This window comes from Perognathus longimembris, chromosome 21 (genome assembly GCF_023159225.1).
Source record: "Perognathus longimembris pacificus isolate PPM17 chromosome 21, ASM2315922v1, whole genome shotgun sequence".
Lineage (NCBI taxonomy): Eukaryota > Metazoa > Chordata > Mammalia > Rodentia > Heteromyidae > Perognathus > Perognathus longimembris.
Genome location: NC_063181.1, coordinates 37,695,887 through 37,717,933, shown reverse-complemented (window position 1 = coordinate 37,717,933; position 22,047 = coordinate 37,695,887). Strand labels below are relative to the sequence as shown.

Below are 22,047 nucleotides of genomic sequence, written 5' to 3'. Positions count from 1 at the left end.
ACTCCCATGCACATTTTGTACATATGTGAAAATTATTGTAGAGTATGTATCTGGATCATAAGGACGTAAAAATAATTTTTAAGGGCTGTTTCTAAGTTTCCATCTAGAGTGGGTCGGCCAATTTACACAGCTTCCACCAGGGGATGTGTATCATTGTCAATACCACTACTGTATTACTACTAATAGCACTGTTATATATGCTTGAGCACGTATTTTTTCTCACTGTATGTACAGGTAAAGAAAATAGTATAATGAGTGCCAGGCGCTTGCGGCTCACACCTGTAACCCTGGCTACTTAGAGATCTGGCGATGGCAGTTCCAAGCCGGCTGGGGCGCGAAAATCCTGCTATTGACCCACTTATCGTTTAAAAATAAATAAATAAAGACCTTTCTCTTGGTAACATTCGAACTGGCAACGGTATTCATTTTCCCTTGGAGGAATAAAAAGCTAAAAAGAATTGCTAATACTCCAGATTAGTTTGGTAAAGCATCTGAAGCGTCAGTTTCTTGGGAGACAGGCCCCCCCAGGCCTCGAATGTCTCAGCGACCGGGCCAAGGTCTCACAAAACTCAACTCCCTCCACGAGTAGTGGAGTGCGGGCCTCGTACACAGGAAGCCCTCCCCGGGTTCGATTCCCCAGCACCACAGACACAGAACAAGCCAGAAGTGGCGCTGTGGCTCAAGAGGTAGAGTGCCAGCCTTGAGCAAAAAGAAGGCAGGGACAGTGCTCAGGCCCCGAGTTCAAGACCCAGGACTGGCAAAAACAAAAAAGTGGCGGTCCATTTCTAATTTCTTGAGTTTGAATCTGCGAACCTCATCAAGCGCCAAGATCTCGTTCCGTCCGGGCCGCGCCCCAGGGCTCCCCCGTGCGCCCCCCAAGGCCTCCAGGCCCAGGGCGCCCCGCCAGCGCGCTCTCTCTCCCGCGGGCAGCCCGGCGAAGCCGCGCGCAGCCCGCCCCCGGGCGGCCGGAAGCCAGTCCGCCAGGGACGTGACGCACTTCCTTCCGCGAGCCGCGGCGGCTCTCGCGAGACTGAAGCCGGGCTCTCCCGGAAGTGGCTCGCAGGGAGCAGCGAGTCGGCCTCCCCGCCGCGTGCCGAGCCGCCGCCGCCGCCGCCGCCGCCGCCATGCAGTCGGATGATGTGAGTCTCCCCGCCGGCGTCCCCGGTCCCGGGTCCCGGGTCCGCGCAGGCCTGGCCGCGTGTTCGGGACGCGGCGGCTCTTGCGCACGGGCCCGTCTGCCTCGTGTCTGGGGCACGCGCGGCCCTCCGAACCCCGAGTCTCGGGGCGGGCTCGCACGTGTGTCCCCCGGGCCGGCCTCCTGGGCCCTCGGTGCCCCGCAGTCGGGGACGCTGCGCGGCGCTGTGGGCCGGGTGGGAGGGCGCGGCCATCCTCCCCCGCCTGCACGTTCCTGTTCAGCCGGCTTCCCGTGTTCGGTGTCCCCCCTAACGTCCCCCTAGTGTCCATCCGAGCCATCACTTCAGAAGCAACCCTCGATCCATCGCCTCTCGGTGTTTGGGTATTCACCAAGTGCGTGCCTGGCTTCGTGATCATCGCTGTCTGGGTAACAAACCAGACACAGGTCTCTGCTATCCAGGGCAGTCTGGTCAGAAAATCCGCCAACAGGCGGACAGATGACACCGTTGCATTGTGAAATAGTAGTATGCAAGAAAGATCAGTAGTAGTGAAGTCGTATAGTGCTGGTCAGGGGCTGGGAATATGGCCTAGTGGCAAGAGCGCTTGCCTCGTATACATGAAGCCCTGGGTTCGATTCCCCAGCACCACATATATAGAAAATGGCCAGAAGTGGGGCTGTGGCTCAAGTGGCAGAGTGCTAGCCTTGAGCAAAAAGAGGCCAGGGACAGTGGCCTGGCCCTGAGTTCAAGGCCCAGGGTTGGCAAAAAAAACCCAAACCAAACAAATAGTGCTGGTCAGAGATGTCTAGGAATAGGTGTTTGAGCTGAGATGTAGGTTAAGAATGAGCCAGCCACTGAGGGGAGAGGGCATGAAGATCTGGAGATGACAGAGAAGCAGTAATATAGAGGGCACTAGGTGACTGGTAACAGGAATCACGAATATGAGGGAAAGGTAATGAAGTTGGATATGCTTGCCAGGTCAAATCCTATAGGGAGAGAGAGAGAGAGAGAGAGAGCGCGATTGAAGCTTTTAAGGGGATGGCAATTGACAAATCATTGCAGTCAATTTATTGAGATGGGAAACAGTCAAAAGGGAAAGCTACATTTTGGGGGGATGGGGAGAGGAGATGCTGATCCTGGGGCTTATGCTGTTCCTGAGCTTTTTAGCTGTACCACCATTTGAGCTGTGTCTTCACTTCTGCCCTCTGGTAATTTCCTGGGCTGGGCACAATTCCTAGGTTGGCAACTCAGGAGGCTGAGCAATGCCAGCCGGGGAGGAATGCCCCCTGAAACTCTAATGACTCCAATTAACCATCCGAAACCTGAAGTGGCTCGAAGTGCTCAGGGACAGCACCCAGACCCGGAGTTCAAGCCCCATGACTGACCAATAAAAAAAGTCTTAAGGACCTTCCTGGCCCTGCTGGCCTCACATCTAATCCTCAGATCTCAGGCGTGAGCTGTGAGGCTGCTTTTGTTTTTGAAAGACTACGTCTTTAGAAACGTGTAGAATGCGGAGTTCCACGTGGGTATGTTAATAGTGATGATGTGTTCAAGTGGGCAGCTAGATGCATAGAGAAGTCCCGTACTTAGGAAAGAAGTCTGACCAGGAGGTGACAATGAAAGCCAAAAGCCCTAAACATGAATCATTCATTTCCTTACATTCCAGCTTCATTTTCTCTTACCTCTTTCCTATCCCCATCAGACACACTGATAAACATACCCAAATGTCTTCTATTTGGCCTTTTATAATGGTTTATCTAACTGCTTTAAAGCTTTTTCCCAGTACCTCTTATACATCTTGTGGCTCCTAGACTGATTGGTACACTTTGCAATACATTTTCTTTTTTTTTTTATTGTTGACAAGATGATGTACAGTGGGGTTACAGTTTTATGTACTTAAGGTAGTGAATACATATACATTTCTTGTCATACTTGTTACCCCTTCCTCATTTTTCTCACGATACACTTTTTTATAGATTTTGCACCCCTAACTAGATAAAACATTTTAAAGACTGTTTTCTTAAGTGACTACAGTGTATCAGGACATAGAGATGTCAACACCTTTATTTATTTTTATTTATTTTTTTGCTGGTCCTGTGGCTTGAACTAAGAGCCTGGGCACTGTCTCTAAGTTGCTCTGTCCTCAAGGCTAGCACTCTACTATTTGAGCCACAATGCCACTTCTGGCTTTATGTGGTACTGAGGAATTGAACTCAGAGCTTCATGCTTGCTAGGCAAGCACTACCACTAAGCCACATTCCCAGTCTATCAATGCCTTTACATGTTAGGTATGTAACAAATGAAGAACATTCATATCCAAGTGTTATGGTGCACACTTGTGATTCGAGGATTCAAGAGCAGAGGTGGACTGCACACCTGTGGCTCAGACCTGTAATCGTAGCTATTCTGGAGATTGAGATTTGAAGATGGTGTTGGATAGTTTGGGCAGGAAATTTTTTAGACTCTTGTCTCCAATTAACCACTAGAAAAAACAGAAGTCCAGCTGTGACTCAAGTGGTAGTCTTGAGCACAGAGACAGCACCCAGGCCCTGAGTTCAAGCCCCACAACCAATTTTTAAAAAAGTAAATGATGAGTACATGATGAGCTGAGCTGGTACATAAACCTAAAAATTTAGTGCTGTGTGTGTGCGTGCGTGTGTGCGTGTGTGTGTGTGAGTGTGATCCTGTCCTGAATCTTGAACTCTGCTGTGCATGGTCTCTGAGTTTTTGTGCTCAAGGCTAGTATTCTACCACTTGAGTCACTGGTCCACTTCTGGCTTTTTGGTCATTAATTGGAGATAAGAGACTCAGACTCTGCTGCCCTGGCTTGCTTCAAACAATGGTCCTCAGATCTCAGCCTCCAGAGTAGCTGGATCACAGTGCCTGTCTAATGTGCATTTAACACTGATAATGAACAGGTATAAAATAAGAATGTGACAAAGTGTATATAATACAATCTTTTTATTGAAAATATACCGATGAGGGGTAGGAGGGTCATGAGGAAAAAAACGGGGCGGGGGGGGGGAACCTGGGAAAGAAGCGACGCTGTTCAAAAAGAAATGTACTCATCACCATATATGCCATGAGCTGCCAGTGGTTCCAGCCTGTAATCCTAGCTGAGGCCTGGAGGATCGTGGCTCAAAGCCAGTCTGGACAGAAAGTTAGTGAGTCTCCATCTCCAATGAACCAGCAAAAAGCTGGGTGGCCTAGTGGCAAGAGTGTTTGCCTCCTACACATGAAGCTCTCAGTTCGATTCCCCAGCACCACATATATGGAAAACGGCCAGAGGGGGCGCTGTAGCTCAAGTGGCAGAGTGCTAGCCTTGAGCAAGAAGAGGCCAGGGACAGTGCTCAGGCCCTGAGTCCAAGGCCCAGGACTGGCCAAAAAAAAAGCTGGGCTAGAAGTGTGGCTGAAGTGGTAGAGTGCCAGCCATGAGCAAAGAAACATCAAGCTTGAGGTGCTGTAGTTCACATCCCAACACCAGCAAAACACACACACTGTTGAATATACACATAAAAACAGTTTGGAAAAATATCTACAGATTAATGCAATTTTATCTAGTTGTTTGTTTTTTTTCTCATAAGAATCTATCACCTGCTTAATGTAATACCAGGTTTTGAATTTTTTTTTCCTTTAAGATTCCTAGGGGAAAACAAGACATTTAAAAAACAAAACAAAAACCACAGTAAAGCAGATCCTGTCTTATATAATAAGTTCTGATGCCTCATGTTGTGAGGGTTTTTTGTTGGTTTGTTTTGTTGGTTTGCAGTTGTGGGAGCCGTATTAGGAATAAGATTGAACCTGGGACTGGGAATATGGCCTAGTGGTAAAGTGCTCATCTTGTATACATGAAGCCCTGGGTTCGATTCCTCAGCACCATATATATAGAAAAAGCCAGAAGTGGCGCTAGTGGTGCTAGCCTTGAGCAAATAGAAGCCAGGGACAGTGCTCAGGCCCTGAGTCCAAGCCCCAGGACTGGCAATCAATCAATCAATAAATAAATAACACTGAACCCAACCCGAGGCCTTCCTCATGCTAAGAAAGCATCCTACCCTTGAACTACATCCCTAGCCCTTGTGATGTTGTCTGTTTTAATCAACAAGGTACCACTTAGGGCACAATAATTTTTTCTTAATTTCATTTTGTGTCACAGGTTATCTGGGATACACTAGGAAACAAGCAGTTTTGTTCCTTCAAAATAAGGTGAGCCTAGATTTGTAACCTGAAATAAAATTCTTCTAATTGCCTTCCTGGTAATTAATCATCATATAATTTTTGTTTACTTTCCCTCATTTAAGGACCAAGACTCAGGGCTTTTGCAGAAATGAATACAGCCTTACTGGACTGTGTAATCGGTCATCCTGTCCCCTGGCAAATAGTCAGTATGCTACTATTAAAGAAGAGAAAGGTAACTCCCCAAGTTCACCTTCCATGAGAACTACTCAACAGCCTTATTAGCAAGATGTTCTTCAGTTTGTCTAAATAATTTTAAATTTGTTTTACTTCATCCTTCAGGACAGTGCTATCTGTATATGAAGGTTATAGAACGAGCAGCTTTTCCTAGGCGTCTCTGGGAACGGGTAAGACTTAATGACAAAACTTTAATGAACACAGATAAAGAGCAAAAATAGCATGCATTTCCCTTCTCCCTTAATCATCTATAGACTTTTAAAGGCTTTCTCCTTAGGACCCATAGTTATTGACAGTGAAGATTTACTATTTTCCCTACTCCTCAAGTTCTCATTATGTTTGGTAGGTCCGGCTTAATAAAAACTATGAGAAGGCACTAGAACAAATCGATGAAAACCTAATTTACTGGCCCCGTTTCATTCGACACAAATGTAAGCAGAGGTTTACCAAGATAACCCAGTACCTAATACGCATCCGGAAGCTTACACTAAAGCGACAGTAAGTATTTGAATCATTTATTTTAAAATCTTTCTTTCCATGGATCATGTTATGAAGCTGAGGTTGTAAAACTTTTGACAAATTCATCTTTGAAATGTCTTACCTTCCTTATTTGGAGAAGAAACTTCAGAAGTGTACTCTGATTTTGCAGGATGTCTAGTAATTGTCTCTCCCTCTTTATCAAAGCATCTCATTCATAACATTTTCTTTATTGTTGCCTGAAAGAATCTTAACACGAGCAATTTGGAAATTATGTAAAAAATGTAACCATTAACTGTTAAGAAGTTTACTCGGAGGGGGGGGGGTTGGGAATATAGCATAGTGGTAGAGTGCTTGCCTCCTATACATGAAGCCCTGATTTCGATTCCTCAGCACCACATTTATAGAAAATGGCCAGAAGTGGCGCTGTGGCTCAAGTGGTCTTGAGCAAAAAAAAGCTAGGGACTGTGCTCAGGCCCTGAATTCAGGCTCCAAGATTGGCAAAAAAGGAAAAAGAAAAAGTTTACTCTGGAAGCATTGAACACTACTTTTAAAAGTATGAGAAGTAGTGCTGGAATCAAAAAACAAAATACAGGGCTGAGAATGTGGCTTAGTAGTAGTGTACTTGCCTAGCATCCATGAAGCCTGGATTTGATTCCTCAGTATCACATGAAGAGAAAGAGCCAGAAGTGGTGCTGTGGCTCAAGTGGTAGAGTGCTCACCTTGAGAACAGACAGTGCCCAGGCAAGCCCCAGGACTAGCAAAATAAAGGATGAGAAGTAGAAGTGTGGCTCAGGTGGTAAAGTGCCAGCTTTGAGCAAAGTGAAAGCCAAGTGAGAGCAGGAGTCCCTGAATTCAAGCTCCAATAAGGGCACAAAACAAATGATGGAGGGGTGACAGCAATCAAGATATATTATACAGTAGCTTTGGGAGTGTTAAGTTTTAATGCTTTTTTTTGTCCAAGTGGTATTTTTATAAATTAAAAATCCTAATTAGACCCAGAATCAGCAAATTGTTGCTAGTTGCAATAAATTTAAACTTCAGGGCTGGGGATATGGCCTAGTGGCAAGAGTGCTTGCCTCGTATACATGAGGCCCTGGGTTCGATTCCCCAGCACCACATATACAGAAAATGGCCAGAAGTGGCGCTGTGGCTCAAATGGCAGAGTGCTAGCCTTTTAAGAAGCCAGGGACAGTGCTCAGGCCCTGAGTCCAAGCCCCAGGACTGGCAAAAAAAAAAAAATTAAACTTCAAAACTACTATGTAATTAATTTGGCAACTCAGTTTTGTATCGAAATCTTCATAATACAAATTAGAAGTGAAAGTTTTGTTAGTGTGGGGTATATAAATACAAAGAATATACTGTATGTACACCATATTTATGGGGTTTTGTTTTTGCGAATGGGAGAATGATCTGCCAAATCAGTCAAGGGGAAGAATGAAAGTGGAAATTGGGCATTCCTTTAAATTTTCAATATTTCCTTTTTCTAGTATAATAATAATTTTTGATGAAACAGCTAGGTGCCAGTGGCTCAGACCTTGTAATTCTAGCTGCTCAGAAGGCTGAGATGAAAAGATCACAGTTCAAAGCCAGCCCAAGGGGGCTTGGAATATGGCCTACTGGCAAGAGTGCTTGCCTTGTATACATGCAGCCCTGGGTTCGATTCCCCAGTGCCACATATATAGAAAATGGGCAGAAGTAGCGCTGTGGCTCAAGTGGCAGAGTGCTAGCCTTGAGCAAAAAGAAGCCAGGGACAGTGCTCAGGCCCTGAGTCCAAGGCCCAGGACTGGCAAAACAAACAAAAAAAGCCAGCCCAAGCAGCAAAGTCCTTGAAACTTTTTTTTTTCTTGTCAGTCATGGGGCTTGAACTCAGGGTCTGGGCACTCTCTTTGAGCTTTCTCACTCAAGATTAATGCTGTACCACTTTTGAGCCACAGCTCCACTTCCAGTATACTTGTGGTTAATTGGAGAAAGGAGTCTCATGGACTGTTGCCTTCCTGAGCAGGTTTTGATTGGCTTTGAACTGTGATCTTCAGATCTCATCCTCCTGAGTAGTTAGGATTATAGGCATGAGCCACAAAATGGCACTGAATAAGTTCAAACATTTGTTCAGAAATGCCCACACAGCCATATTCTCATTGGACAGTCCCTGCAACTCCAACCAAAACTTACCACACAGGGAGAAGCACACTTCAGTCTGTGGGAATCTAGGTTGTAGCTGAGAAGAAGTTCTTCTTACAGTAAAGTGACAGCCAACGAAGGCTCACATAGTAGTCTTATCACATTTTGTTTTAAAGTATTATAATAAGACCTAAGTATTAGATCATACCAGAAATGTTATGACCCCATTCATCTTGAGGTGGTTCGAGAAAAGGATTCCAAAATTAAGTTTGAAAGAATCAGTGACAGAATTCTCCAAGGTCATGAAAATCAACTGGCTTAGCTATCTTCTTTTGTCTGTTGAAAGAGTTGGACATTCTTGCTCTTTATAACTTGCTCTGGTATTTCCCTTCAGTTCAGTTTTGTTGTTTTTGTGTTTTGCCAGTCCTGGGCCTTGGACTCAGGTCCTGAGCACTGTCCCTGGTTTCTTTTTGCTCAAGGCTAGCACTCTGCCACATATGTGTTGCTGAGGAATCAAACCCAGGGCTTCATGTATATGAGGCAAGCATTCTTGCCACTAGGCCGTATGCCTAGCCCCTTCAGTTCAGTTTTGACTGCCTTTCCCAGTAATCCTTTGCAGGCATAACAAGCTCCTGTGTTGCAAAGTACTGAAAAGTGACTCCTCAATGAACTTTTTTATGCTTCAGAAGTTCTTCTATAATTGGACTGTGCACTAATATTGCATGAATAGCATCTTGGCAGCACTCAACTGTACCAAGTGGTTGGTGAGTTTTGCATAGGGCCTGGATCTCTTCCTTGTCCAGCAAGCCTAGGAGTAGGGATGGAGAGCTGCTCCATCTGTACCCCTGGGCAGGAGGGAAAGGACAATGACAGTAATGTCATTGGCAGTGGGCCAGTGCCCCTGTCCCTGACTTCTTTTTGCTCAAAGCTAACATTCTACCACTTGAGCCACAGCGCCACTTCTGGCTTTTTCTATATATGTGGTGCTAAGGAATTGAACCCAGGACTTCATGTATGCAAGGCAAGCACTCTACCACTAGGCCACATTCCCAGCCACTAGCAGTATTTTTAATACTACTTTTATGAAGTATTTCTTGCTGTATTGAGCTGAGCCTTACAAAACGAATTCCAATCCTGTTTTTCAAGAAGTGCACACAGGATACAAACTTGAATTTTTAAATAATGTATTCTATTTCCCTAGGAAAAAACTTGTTCCTTTGAGTAAGAAGGTGGAACGAAGGGAAAAACGAAGAGAGGTAACTTACCTGATACTTTGATAGCTCGCTTGTTTTCATAGGGAAAGGGCTATGCATAGGGTGCATAAGGAAGTCAGTAAGCATCATGAGTCTGTTACACTCCAATTAACCACCAAAAAGCTGTAAGTGGAGCTCTGGCTCAGGTGGTAGAGCACCAGCCGAAGTTCAGAGACAGCACCCAGGCCCTGAGTTCAAACTAAGATGAGCACCAAAAAAGAAAGTTTCCTGTTAAGTGTGCTCAAGTTCTGCTAAGCTCTTACTACTGACAGCCATTTGAATTACTCTGTATCTTTTGTAAAATGTTCAATGGGATCTATAAATAAGTCCACTTAGCCAGCCAAAGAAACAATCAGTAAATCTGAATCAGTGAAGCTACCACTTCCAGAGTCCGTGTGTGTTTCATTCTTCCCTGGAGATTAGTTGCTCACTGTCATATAATAGAATGATGTAATCAATGCCCCAATGTTAGTATATGTGAAAAGTACTAATGATGCGTAAGGCTTTAAAGAAAAAAATTACAGAAATTTTTGTACGTTTATCAATGGGTCACCCTTGGGGTGTGAGTACCTCGCTTCAGAGAACATGAACACTAATGTGTAATGCACCCTCTTAACTACACATGCCCAAACGCCCCACCTTGTAATTTATCCCACAAACTTTACTTTAGTGGCATTTACAGTTTGGCTCACCTTATGAATGTATCAAGAAGTGCTATTTCTAAAGCCATGAGATCTTCCTTTGTTACAAAGGAAGGGGTGACATTGACCCAAATGCGTTGTACTTGCAACCTCACTTATGGAATTATAAACCCTTTGTACAACTCCTTAAAAATAGCAATAAAGCTGGGAAGCTCATGCTTATGATCCTAGCTACTCAGGAGGCTAAGATCTGAGGATGACAGTTTGAAGCCAGTTAGGGTAGGCAAGTTCATGAAACTCCAGTTAACCGCCCAAAAAAGCTGGCAGTGAAGCTGTTTAAGTGGTAGAATGTTAAGCATAAAGGCTTAAGGTAGCTCAGGCTTGGAGTTTACACCCCAGGACAGGCACAGAAAATAAATAACAGATAGACAAAAATAAAATTAGAGGGCTGGGAATATGGCCTAGTGGTAAAGTGCTCGCCTCATATACATAAAGCCCTGAGTTCGATTCCTCAGCACCACATGTATAGAAAAAAGTCGGAAGTGGCACTGTAGCTCAAGAGGTAGAGTGCTAGCCTTGAGCAAAAAGAAGCCAGGGACAGTGCTCAGGCCCTGAGTCCACACCCCAGGACTGGCAACAAAAACAAAACAAATTAAAAAATAAAATTAGACAATTTCCACTTCTGTAGGCTGAAAAAAAGTACTAATGAAGTGAATTAGTGTCTTTCTCTTATAGGAAAAAGCATTAATTGCTGCTCAGCTAGATAATGCCATTGAAAAGGAATTGCTGGAGAGACTGAAACAAGACACGGTAAGGAAATATCTTTGGAGCATACATTGTAAGTGGGGTAGTATCATACCACCAAATAAAGTGCTAGAAAGATGCCCTATCCTGATTTTATCCTTGGAATTTAAATTTTTATCCTTCCTTTTTGTTAATTTATGTAAGCACATAGAATACTTTGCTGACCTTTAATAATCTACCAAAGACTTTCCTTTGTATTCTGTTATTTCCAATTCCGATTCTCATACTCAGCAATTCCAGATACTAGAGTGTAGTCAGATTTTAGGATGAGTTTGACATGAGTTTCAACATTTCTTTTAAGGTTAACATTTACGTAGTCAACATGAATACTTTTTTTGTTTCCCTTTCAGCAAAATTACTTTTATCCCAATGCAAGGGTTTCATACTTTCAAGTGACCGGGTTCGGTCCTTCACAGAAGCTACCTATTTGACATTAACCATTGATTATTTAAATGGCAAACTGGGCTATAGCTGGGCACTTGTGGCTCGTGCCTGTAATCCTAGCTACTCAGGAGTCTGATAGGATCCCATTTTGCATTTTGAAGCAGAAAAGTTCCTGTGAGACTCCTATCTCTAATAAACCACTAAAAACCTGGAAGTGACTCTGTGGCTCAAGTGGTAGAGCACAAGCCATGAACAAAAAGAAGCCCAGGCCCTGAGTTCAAGCCCCACAACTGACCAAAAAAAAAAAAAGCAAAACTAGGTTATACTTCTGGCTCCAGCGTTGAAAACTCATCTTCTCATTAAAGTTAAAATATCTTCATTAATTGCTTCCTAGGGCACTATTATGCTCGTAGGACAGTAGAACTTCAAGTGTAATACCCAAATGTAGTTGTTAAAGGCAGTCCTTTTGTTCTCCAGTATGGCGACATCTACAACTTCCCCATCCATGCCTTCGACAAGGCTCTGGAACAACAGGAGGCAGAAAGTGACTCTTCAGATGTTGAGGAGAAAGATGATGAGGAAGAGGAGGAAGAAGTAAGTTTTAATAACCTACAGAATTGTTTATGATACACAAATAATCTCTAGCACCCTAAACAGAACCATTAATCATTTACCTACTATGAGATTAATTTTGGTTTAGCAGTAGATACTTTTGTTTTCAGCCAATGAACTGTTTTATAAATTAACAATCTGCTCCTTTTGAAGATGTGCCCCTTATTAATTTAAACTAGGCATGTTATCTAATGTCCACATTAAATTTAGAAATGAGTAAATTTCAGTTGCTTAATATATTGATTCTGATTCTTATGAACTTATTTATGAAGTCTGAACTGTATTTTCATTATGTATTTGCAACTTAATAATTGTCTTATTTTAGGGTATGGGAAAGAGAGAATTTGTGGAAGATGACGAGGTAGATGAGAGTGACCTAAGTGATTTTGAGGTGAGCTGTGGGTAAAAAAGAATTGTCCCAGGGCTGGGAATGTGGTTGAGTGGTAGAGTGCTTGTCTAGCATGCATGAAGCCCTGGTTTTGATTGCTCAGTACTACATTAACAGAAAAGGCTGGAAATGGTGTTGAGCAAAAGAAGTTCAGGGACAGTGCCTAGGCTGAGTTCAAGCCCCAGGACTAACAAAAGAAAAAAATAATTAAAAAAGAATTGACCTTTGGTCTGAAGCACTGTATGGGGACTTCTAAACGTACACACAAGAAAATGAATTCTCTAGTTTGCTCTATACTTGAGAGAACAGCAAAGGGGGGTTGGAAAAATGTAGCCCTTTCCCTATTTGACTTTTTTTCTCCACTTCTTAGGATATGGATAAACTAGATGCCAGTGAGGACGAAGACCAAGATGAGGAATCCTCCAGTGAGGAGGAGGAGAAAGAAAAGGCTGTTGGTGTGAAACACAAAGGCAAAGCACCCGTGAAAGGACCATTGCGGCGAAAACGAGCCTATGTAGAAATAGAGTATGAACAGGAGACAGAGCCCATGGCCAAGGCCAAAACCACAACCACGTGATCTCCTTCATTTACTATCAAGACTAAACATGAATGAACTTCTCAGACACATCTCCCCCTCCAGTTTTGGCTCTGAGCTGTATTTCACACAATATTTGTGTTCATAATTTTATGTAACTTTAGAGGAGCAAGAAGTCTGGAGTGAATGGAGAGAGCCTTAATGTGAAGACTATTTTTATAACATGTTTTTTAAGTGCCAGCTGAAAGCCAAGGAGCTGAAGATGTGTTCCTGAAGCTGGAATGAGACTGAGGGTGTAAATACTTCTCAATTTCAAGCAGCAAATTCCTTGATATTTTTTTCTTTTCTCCTCCAACTGGTGAAACTTCCAAGTTTTTATTTTATTGTTGTATTTCTTTCCCTACTTCTATGAGAGCAAAAGGAAAGAATAAAAGATAATGAAACTCGAACTTCCAATGTTTAGTGTAAAAATACCTTTTGTTATAGCTCCATTCATACAGTTCTTCTTGGGAAGTAATCTTAAGTTCCAAGGATGGAAGTGTCCACAGAGTTCTGCTGCACTTTTCTAATCCAGCTCACCACTGTGCTGTCTTTGCAGTTTAAGACAACTCTGGCTAGAAGACCCTGAAACAATGAACAAAACGCGATTTTTGGTTTTGTTTTTTATTTGGGTGGGAAGGTGGTGAGAAGACTGGGCTTGTACTTAGGGCCTCTGAGTATTGTCCATGACGTTTTTTGAGTCACAACTTGAGCCCCAACTCCACTTGTGCCTTTTTGTTGTTTTGGGGTCAGACATGGAGCTTGAATTTAGGGCCTGGGTGCTGTCCCTAGCACTGTACCACTTTGAGCCACAGTGCTACTTCCAGTTTCTGGTGGTTAACTGGAGATAAGAGTCTCAAGGACTTTCCTTCCCAGGCTAGTTTTGAACCAGGATCGTCAGGTCTCAGCTCTCAGAGTAGCTAGGATGACAGGCGAGAGCCATTGCTGCCCATCCGCTTCTAGCTTTTTGCTGGTTAACTGGAGGTAAGAGTCATGGACTTCCCTGCTAGGGCTAGCTTCTGAACTGTGATTGTCAGATCTCAGCCTTCTGCACAGTTGGGATTATAGGTGTGAGCCACCAACACTCAGCTGTTTTTTAACCTTTATTCCTACTATACTCAAAAGACAAAATGGGTGACCTCAAGGGAGAGTTTACTGGTCAGAACAGGTAATCAACTGTTAGAATGCTTGCAAGTGTCCTGCTGGCCTGCCAAACAGCTGCTTATTTCTAGCCTTGGCAAATAGCATTAGAACTAAGTCGCAATAACTCCCCAATATTAAAGAGCTAAAACAAAATGGTCTGAATGAAACAAAAGGCATTGTCACTAAATATTTTTAGGATTGGAATTTCTTGTCATGCTTCCTTCATTCTGTCAGATTTCTAAATGAAGCAAGAAATGAGACATTATTGAACACATGTAAGCATGTCAATAGTCATGGCTTGTTTTGAGTATTCTTTTGTGGTTGATCTTGGAGCTTGAACTCTGAGCCTGAGTGCTGTCCCAGAGCTCGTCAGCTCAAGGCTAGTACTCCACCACTTGAGCCACAGTGCCACTTCCGGTTTTCTGGTAGTTAACTGGAGATTAGTCTCAGACTTTCCTCCCTGTACTGGTTTTGAACATCTCAGCCTACAAAATATCTAGGACTAGAGACATGAGCCACTGTCAACCAGCGAGAATTCTTTCTAACTCAAAAGGCTAGAACAGAATTTAAATCTCACATGCTTGTAAGGCTTTTGCCCATCTTTTTATCCTTAATCCCTACCATCTGAACCCCTCTGCTCTAAATGGTCTGAATAGCTTTAAAGAATAGGAGGGGCAGAGTATAGCTCAATGTCAGTATTTACATTTAACCATGTGCCAGGTCCCAGGTTCAACCACCGGTTGTTCAAATTCTGAGGATCTAAAACACTCCATGTTGATTTCCAGACTTGACTGGGCACATAAATACTGAAATTGAAATTACAATCAAGATTACCTAAGGACAATGAGATGCACAGAAACGGAGATGCAGACTGCCTTACCTTTACCTGCCCTTGGGAGCAGCGGTCCAGGAGGATGAGGCAGTCTGTGGCCTCTTGGAGTAAGGCATCCTTAACAGGCTCGGGTGTAAGGTTTGTATCCCTTGCTACATCACATACCAGTTTCAAAAGAGCCTTCAATAGGACCACAAGTCTGCAGGAAATTCTGGAATTGGGAAGAAAAATGGTCATAGTCTAAATTGGCATAGTAAGTTAAAAGAGTTAAGACTACTTAGCTGGTGGTCTTCTTTGGGCCCGAGCACTATCCCTGGCTTCTTTTTGCTCAAGGCTGGCACTCCACTATTTGAACCACAGTGCCACATCTGGCTTTTTTCTATATATGTAGTGCTGAGGAATCGAAGCCAGAGCTTCATGTATGCGAGGCAAGTACTCTACTACTAGGCCACATTCCCAGCCCTTAGCTGGTGGTCTTTCAACTTTTAATTAGTTTGTGTAAGAAAGCCTTTTGCTGACTCAATATAGCTTCTAATAGTATTTCCTCAATTAAATGCTACTAGGTGGGTGCAAATGAAAAATGCACATACATCACATGTCCTGAATCCTTTGTACTGAGCACACTTATCTTGGCATGTTCTAAAGAGAAAGTTGAGGTGTACCCCTTTTAGCACGCCTATTATGTGTCTGGGTGCTACAGACCTAGGCCAAGTATACTGTATGAGAAGTTTCAGCGTTTCCAGTATCTTCAACCTAGCCTCCTCTTGTGGTCCATCATAAACTTCCAGATAAGCAATGATGACTCGTTCCAGCCTCTTCATGTGCCGGACAGTTAGGATCCCCAATCTGAAAGTGGAAAGGGACTGTGATGACAGAGGTGGACTAGGCTGGGCGCTGGCGGCTCATGCCCATCATCCTAGCTACTCAGGAGGCCGACATTTTAGGAATGCAGTTCAATCCCGAGCAGAAAGTCTATGAGATTATTTACAGTTAACCAACAAAAATAACCCAGAAGTAAGCTGGGTACTGGTAGCTGACACCTGTAATCCTCGCTGCTCAGGAGGCTGAGATCTGAGGATCAAGGTTTGAAGCCAGTCCAGGCAGGAAAGTCCATGGGACTTTTTTGTTGTTGGTGGTGGTGGTGGTGGTGGTGGTGGGGTTGGAACTCAGGGCCTAGGTGCTGTTCCTGAGCTCCTCAGCTCAAGGCTAGCACTCTACCATTTTGAGCCACAGTGCCACTTCCAGTTTTCTGGTGGTTAATTGGAGATATGAGACTCATGGACTCTCCTGCCCAGGCTGACTTTGAACCATGACCCTCAGATCTCAGCCTCCTGAATAGCTAGGATGACAGGCGTGAGCCACCAACGCCTGGCTCCATGAGACTGTTCAATTAACCACTAGAAAACCAGCAGTGGTGCTATGGCTCAAAGTGGTAGAGCACCAGCCTTGACTGAAAAACTTCAGAGACAGCGTCCAGGCCCTGAGTTCAAGACCCGCAACCAGAAAAATAAAGCCAGAAGTAGTGCTGAGGCTCAAGTGAAAGAGCGCCAACCTTGAGCAAAATTGCTCAGGGACAGCACCTTGAGCCTCAGTTCAAGCTCCAGGACACACGCACACACGCACGCGCGTCCTAGACTGAGGACAGATGGCCTGACGAGCAGCCCAAGTCCTTGCCTCCCGACAAAAGCTGGTAGGTGTCTGGCATAGGTTCTGCGTAAGGGAAGGCGGTGCTCGGGCTCCATGTGAGTGAGGATCAGCTGCAGGACCTCGTCGCAGTGCGTGGTGGGACGAGCTGCACCTCCCTTCCAGTGCAGGGATTTCTCCAGAATGGGAAACAAGTCCAACAAACACAGGAGCACAGCCTGGGAGAAGAGGAAAGGAACCATAGTTCACCTATTTGCACTCACACCACTCCCAAGTTTTCTATTTTTTTTTCCCAAGCACAAAGATGGATTTATTGGGGAAGTAAAAAGTATACTGACCGACCCAGGTCGCAGCCCAGACTCGGGAGCTGGGACCGCAACCGTAAAAAGCAGGCTGGCCAGCCAGGGCCGCAGCCCAGACTCGGGAGCTGGGACCGCACGCCCACTCCAAGTTTTCTAAGGCCTTTGTTGACTGTGGGAATATGTCATAGAATCCTAAAAAATACCAATAATAGGGGCCAGGAATGTGGCTTAGTGGTACAGTGCTCGCCTAGTTTGCATGAAGCCCTGGGTTCAATTCCTCAGCACCACATACACAGAAAAAGCCGGAAGTGGCGCTGGGGCTCAAGTGGTAGAGTGCTAGCCTTGAGCAAAAAGAAGCCAGGGACAGTGCTCAGGCCCTGAGCCCAAGGCCCAGGACTGGCAAAAAAAAAAAAAAAAGATAACACCTCAAGTTTTTGCTGGGCTAGCCTAAAGGACAATACTATTTGTGCCACCCAGAGACGGGATGACAGGTGTGAGCCACCATGGCCAGCTTATTGACTCACCGGGAGTGTTTCTAAGTTTGCTAACTTCGTTCCTGGACTGGAAAAAAATCCCAGCTTCTGAAGTAGCTGTGATTACAGGCGTGAGCCACCATGCAAAACTCCTCACAATATCTCCACCTGACAATCACAAATTAGTACTTCCTCTTTAAGACTTGCATACTAATTTTTTAGAATAAGAGTGACTGGATGCCTGGCAATGGGACTTGGTAGAGTACTTGCCTACCATGCAAGTCATTACCACATAAACAGAAAAGGCTAGAAGTGGTACTGTGGCTCAAGTGGTAGAGTGCTAGCCTTGAGCCCAGAGACTCAAAGACAGTGCCCAGGCTCTGAGTTCAAGCCCCAGCACTGGGAGGAAAAAAAGAAGATTTCATGAGACTCATCTCCAACTAACCAGCAAAAGCCAGACAGAGAGCTATGGCTCAAATGACAGACCATCAGCTCTAAGCAAAACAGCCACATGAGAGCATGAGACCAAGTATAAGCCCCTGTACTAGCATTAAAAAATCCTTTTTCACCACATTAAAAAGATATAAATGGGCTGGGAATATGGCCTAGTGGTAGAGTGCTTGCCTCATATACATGAAGCCCTGGGTTTGATTCCTCAGCAACACACGTACAGAAAAAGCCAGAAGTGGCGCTGTGGCTCAAGTGGCAGAGTGCTAGCCTTGAGCAAAAAGAAGCCAGGGACAGTGCTCAGGCCCTGAGTCTAAGTTCCCAGGACTGGCCAAAAATAAATAAACAAACAGAAATAAATGTTGCACTTGTTAGTAACTACATTCCTACTACCAAAATACTATTTAAAAGGAAAGGGGGACAAAAACGTGAAAAGAAACAAGATAGCAGTGAGAGGATAGCAGAGAAGGCATAAAAAAAGAAGAGAGTGGGGTTCACCTTGGTGGTAGAGCACTAGCCTATCATTTTCAAGGGCCTGGGTTTAATCCCAGCACCTCTACTTCAAAAACAGAAAGAAAAGGTTATTTATGCTTTGCATTTTATTCAATTTGCTTCTTCAGTCTTTAGAATGTTCTCTTCCTTCCCAAGCAACTCTTAAGAGAAGTGAACACACCCTTCCTAATTATCACTTCATTCCCAATGCCTTCTAAAACCACCTCAACACCACCCAAACCTGGCTGGTAGCAAGCTGCTTATTGGTGGCTACCTACTGCACTTTATGCAAACCTCTTAGCATTCTTAGTACTGCTGTACACAGTTTTGGATATAAGTGTACATAGTCACACTGAAATACCTATCCTATTATTAAGCTATTCTTAAAGCAACAAACCCTGTTTAATTCACTTAATTCTTGGAATAAGTTGCAATAATTGCAATGTTTCAAAAGTGTAGTCTTCATTGAATGAACTGACACCAAAATATCTACATACACAGCATGTAAAGTGCAAGTGTTGATATAAAGCAGGACAAAAACATTAAAATGAATGGAAGTACAACTTTGGACACAATGCTGAGCCACATGAAGGTAAAACTGGCTTTTCTGCAGAGACTCAGGAACGTAGGGCCGCTTGATGGTGCGATACTTTCAGCTTGGCAAGTGCTTTTAGTTTGCATCTTCATTTCTCAAGGCGGGAAAATGCCTCTCAACTCTTTCTGGCCTACTCTCTCTTCTCAAGAACCCAGAGATCTGTGAATGAACTTGACAATTACCTGCACAAGGTGGTGCTCTGGTATGTACAAGTGATTGAAAATGGCGTGGTAGAGGACCTGGGCCCTGTTGTACTGGAGCAAATCAGCAGCTGGCTGCAATCAGACAAATTACACAATTAAGAGGAAAATTTCCCAAGGATGAAAAAATATTTCTCCCCTAGTGCTAGGGATCTAACCCAAAACCTCACCCACAACATCGAGTGGATAGTTTCTGAAATTGGACTATGCGTACATGGTGATTCATTATACTAGCATCTTTACTTCTGGATATATCCTAAAAGCTCCATAATACAAAGGTAAAACATAAAAAGGTTCCTTTAGTAATAATCTGCATATTTAAACATGGTTCCTAGGATAGGAATGTGGCTTAGTGCTTGCCTAGCATGCACAAAACCCTGGGTTCAATTCCTCAATACCACATAAACAGAAAAAGCCAGAAGTGGTGCTGTGGCTCAAGAGATAGAGTGCTAGCTTTGAGCAAAAGAAGCCAGGGACAGTGCTCAGGCCCTGAGTCCCAACCCCCAGGATTGGCAATAAATAAATAAACAAACAAACAAACAAATAAGGTTCCTTTCAGGCTGTGGTTTTTTCTTTCTTTTTGAAAGTCACCTGTTAATCACTGAAGGTGTGGGTATTGATTAATAATGAGTTATCTTTCCGTTTCTTCTAAGATTACCCTTTCAGTTGTTATATTACGGATGAAATACAATTTCTACCAATGTATGGAGAAAAATACAAATAAGTGAACTTAATGACTTTATGGTACTAGGAAGCTAGTTCAGTAAAATATATAAATGGAAGGAAACACAGACGGTGAGTGAGTAACAGGTGACTGCCCGGGGAGCTTACCACGTTGAGCACAATGTGATGAAGGCACTGCACGCCCAGGACCTTGTTCTCAGTTTGGTAATCATCTGAAATGAGCAAAGACGGAGGAAGTACCCTTTCCAGATGTTGGCTCAGCCAGGGCCGGGTGATCTGTTGCAAAGTCCATGAAAAAACATGTTTGACTGCAGGGTTCTTCTTCCAGGATTCCCTAAAAGGACAGATGAAACCAAAGGGGTAAAGTGGCATGGTGCTAATTATTAGCAAAGAAAAGTAACTAGTGTGGGTTAGAGTATTTTCTTGTTCATAGGGGAAAAATAGTGCTTTCCGGATAAATTAATTTCATAACATACATTTAATGATTTGAATTAAAACAACTTATACCAGAGACCCTAAATACATATATCTAACCATTAGCTAAAGCTTATCTAGGCCAGGCACCAGGGGCTCACACCTATAATCCAACTACTCAAGAGGCTGAGATGTGATGATTGCAGTTCAAAGCCAGCTCAGGCAAGAAAGTCCTTGAGATGCTTATCTCTTATTAACAACCCAAAAAGCTGGACGTGGCTCAAGTGGTAGAGTGCTAGCTTTGAGCAAATGAAGCTCAGAGATAGCACCAATAACCATCATATATACACACACACACACACACACATATATATATATACGTGTACACATATATATATTTTTTTGGTCAGCTGGGGGTGGGGGGTGCACTCAGGGCCTGGGCACTGTCCCTGGCTCTTTGGCTCAAGACCAGCACTCTACCACTTTGAGCCGCAGGTCTACTTCTGGTTTTCTGGTGGTTAATTGGAGACAAAAGTTTCACAGGGACTTTTTAGCTGGGCTGACTTTGAACCTTGATCCTCAGATCTTAGCCTCCTGGGTAGCTAGGATTACAGGCATGAGCCACCAGTGCCAGGCCCAATATTATCTTTATATTACAAATAATGAAACAGATTCTTAGTAGGACCTACCTACCTGGTCCTAGTAAGAGAAATAAAAACAGACACTAGCTTCAAAACTAAACCTTTTAACTCCCAAGTTCTGTTGTAAAATGACATCATGGACTTCTTTTCTCCTCACTCTAGCCCTACAAATACTAACAAAGTATAAAGTGGAAACTTTCACAGAAAACACTTCAGCTAATAGTAATCTAAAGTTTTCTACTTTTCCATCCCAAAGCGTGCTCTCTAAATTAAAGATCCCCAGATTTAGGATCTGGAGGGATGGCTCTTGTGGCACAGCACTAGCTGCAAACAAAAAGGCCAAACAAGCCCTAAGTTCAAGCCCCCAACACACACCCCCAAACACGCATGCACGCAAGCACACACACACACACACGTGCGCCGGCATGCACACACACACAATCCTAAATTTTAAAACTGTTAAGATAAAATCCTTCCCATGTCTTTATTTATTCTAACTGCAGATAAGTGGAGCAGAATTCCCATTTTCACAAGTTAGCTGTCAGAATTCATAATTTCCCAAGGCCGGAAGAAAAGAAGCACCGGACTAAGCTGGAGGGTGAAGACCTCAATTCCACACTCAAGTTTGTTACACCGTTGACAGCCACACCGTCCAGTGCTTTAACAGACCTATTTCACCACCTTTCTTTATCCGATGGAGAAACCTGTGTTATTTTGAGTTGTGACAAAACGTTAATAAAAGATCCGCACTCACTTATTCAAATCAGGCTTGAGAAGTCCAAGGACCACAGGGAATCTCCCTCTCTCTTCCTCATTTTCTCCACGCAGGAATCCTGCCACCGAGCTGCATTCGGTAACGTCCAGGAGGGAGGCGAGCACTCTCCCCGCCACGTCCCGCGATCTCGGGCTGGTCCAGGGTTGCTTCACGCGGTGCGAGACGGCGAAGATGTAGACGGGTCCCGCTAGGTGACTGACGTCCGTCTTCCAGGCGGCGCGGTCGGCGCAGCTCTTGGCAGCCGCCACTTTGCCCAGCAGCTTCAGGTACAGCGATCCCACCTGCTCCGCCTTCTCGGCCACCTCGGGGGGCCCGCGGCCCGCGCCCCCGGCCGCCGCCGCCGCCGCCTCCTCCTCGGGTGGGGCCGCGTGCTTCTCCAGGGCCTGGGCCACCGGCGCCAGCATCTCGAGCGTGCCGCGGACCGACGCGCCGCTCCCCGCCCACAGGCGGCCCCACTCCGCGGCGTCCACGAGGGCGCCGAGGTCCTCGAGGGCGGCCGCGCCCGCCGCGGGCCGCCGAGGCTCCGGGCCGGAGAGGCGGCGCGCCAGCGAGGCCCAGGCCGGCCCCAGGGCGCCCGGCGGCTCCATGGCTCGCCCCCCCGCCCGCAG

At 44.7% G+C, this 22,047-nt stretch overlaps 2 protein-coding genes across 2 annotated transcripts; one reads left to right on the top strand and one right to left on the bottom strand.

Annotated features, from left to right (window-relative positions):
* Positions 1-1,090: 1,090 nt before the first annotated feature.
* Mak16 (MAK16 homolog) lies at positions 1,091-13,225 on the top strand. Its single transcript, XM_048330375.1, has 10 exons — positions 1,091-1,139; positions 5,287-5,336; positions 5,432-5,541; positions 5,649-5,713; positions 5,890-6,041; positions 9,343-9,397; positions 10,771-10,845; positions 11,701-11,817; positions 12,161-12,226; positions 12,594-13,225. The coding sequence occupies exons 1-10, from the start codon at positions 1,125-1,127 to the stop codon at positions 12,798-12,800; spliced, it is 912 nt and encodes a 303-aa protein (XP_048186332.1). The 5' UTR covers positions 1,091-1,124; the 3' UTR covers positions 12,801-13,225.
* On the bottom strand, positions 11,633-22,026 carry Tti2 (TELO2 interacting protein 2). Its single transcript, XM_048330532.1, has 8 exons — positions 21,419-22,026; positions 19,757-19,943; positions 18,908-19,000; positions 16,447-16,634; positions 15,475-15,618; positions 14,821-14,983; positions 13,233-13,382; positions 11,633-11,773 (listed from the first exon to the last, which is right to left on the bottom strand). Exons 1-7 carry the CDS (start codon positions 22,024-22,026, stop codon positions 13,278-13,280), a joined length of 1,488 nt encoding a protein of 495 aa, XP_048186489.1. The 3' UTR covers positions 11,633-11,773; positions 13,233-13,277.
* Positions 22,027-22,047: the final 21 nt, after the last annotated feature.

Coding starts and splice junctions, on each gene's coding strand:
- Mak16 (XM_048330375.1), top strand. Junction 5,337..5,431: donor TTTTGTTCCTTCAAAATAAG/GTGAGCCTAGAT, acceptor CCCTCATTTAAG/GACCAAGACTCAGGGCTTTT. Junction 10,846..11,700: donor AGAGACTGAAACAAGACACG/GTAAGGAAATAT, acceptor TTTGTTCTCCAG/TATGGCGACATCTACAACTT.
- Tti2 (XM_048330532.1), bottom strand. CDS start 22,026: ATGGAGCCGCCGGGCGCCCTGGGGCCGGCCTGGGCCTCGCTGGCGCGC. Junction 16,635..18,907: donor CAGAGCACCACCTTGTGCAG/GTAATTGTCAAG, acceptor CTCTTCTCCCAG/GCTGTGCTCCTGTGTTTGTT. Junction 14,984..15,474: donor ATACAGTATACTTGGCCTAG/GTCTGTAGCACC, acceptor TCCCAATTCCAG/AATTTCCTGCAGACTTGTGG.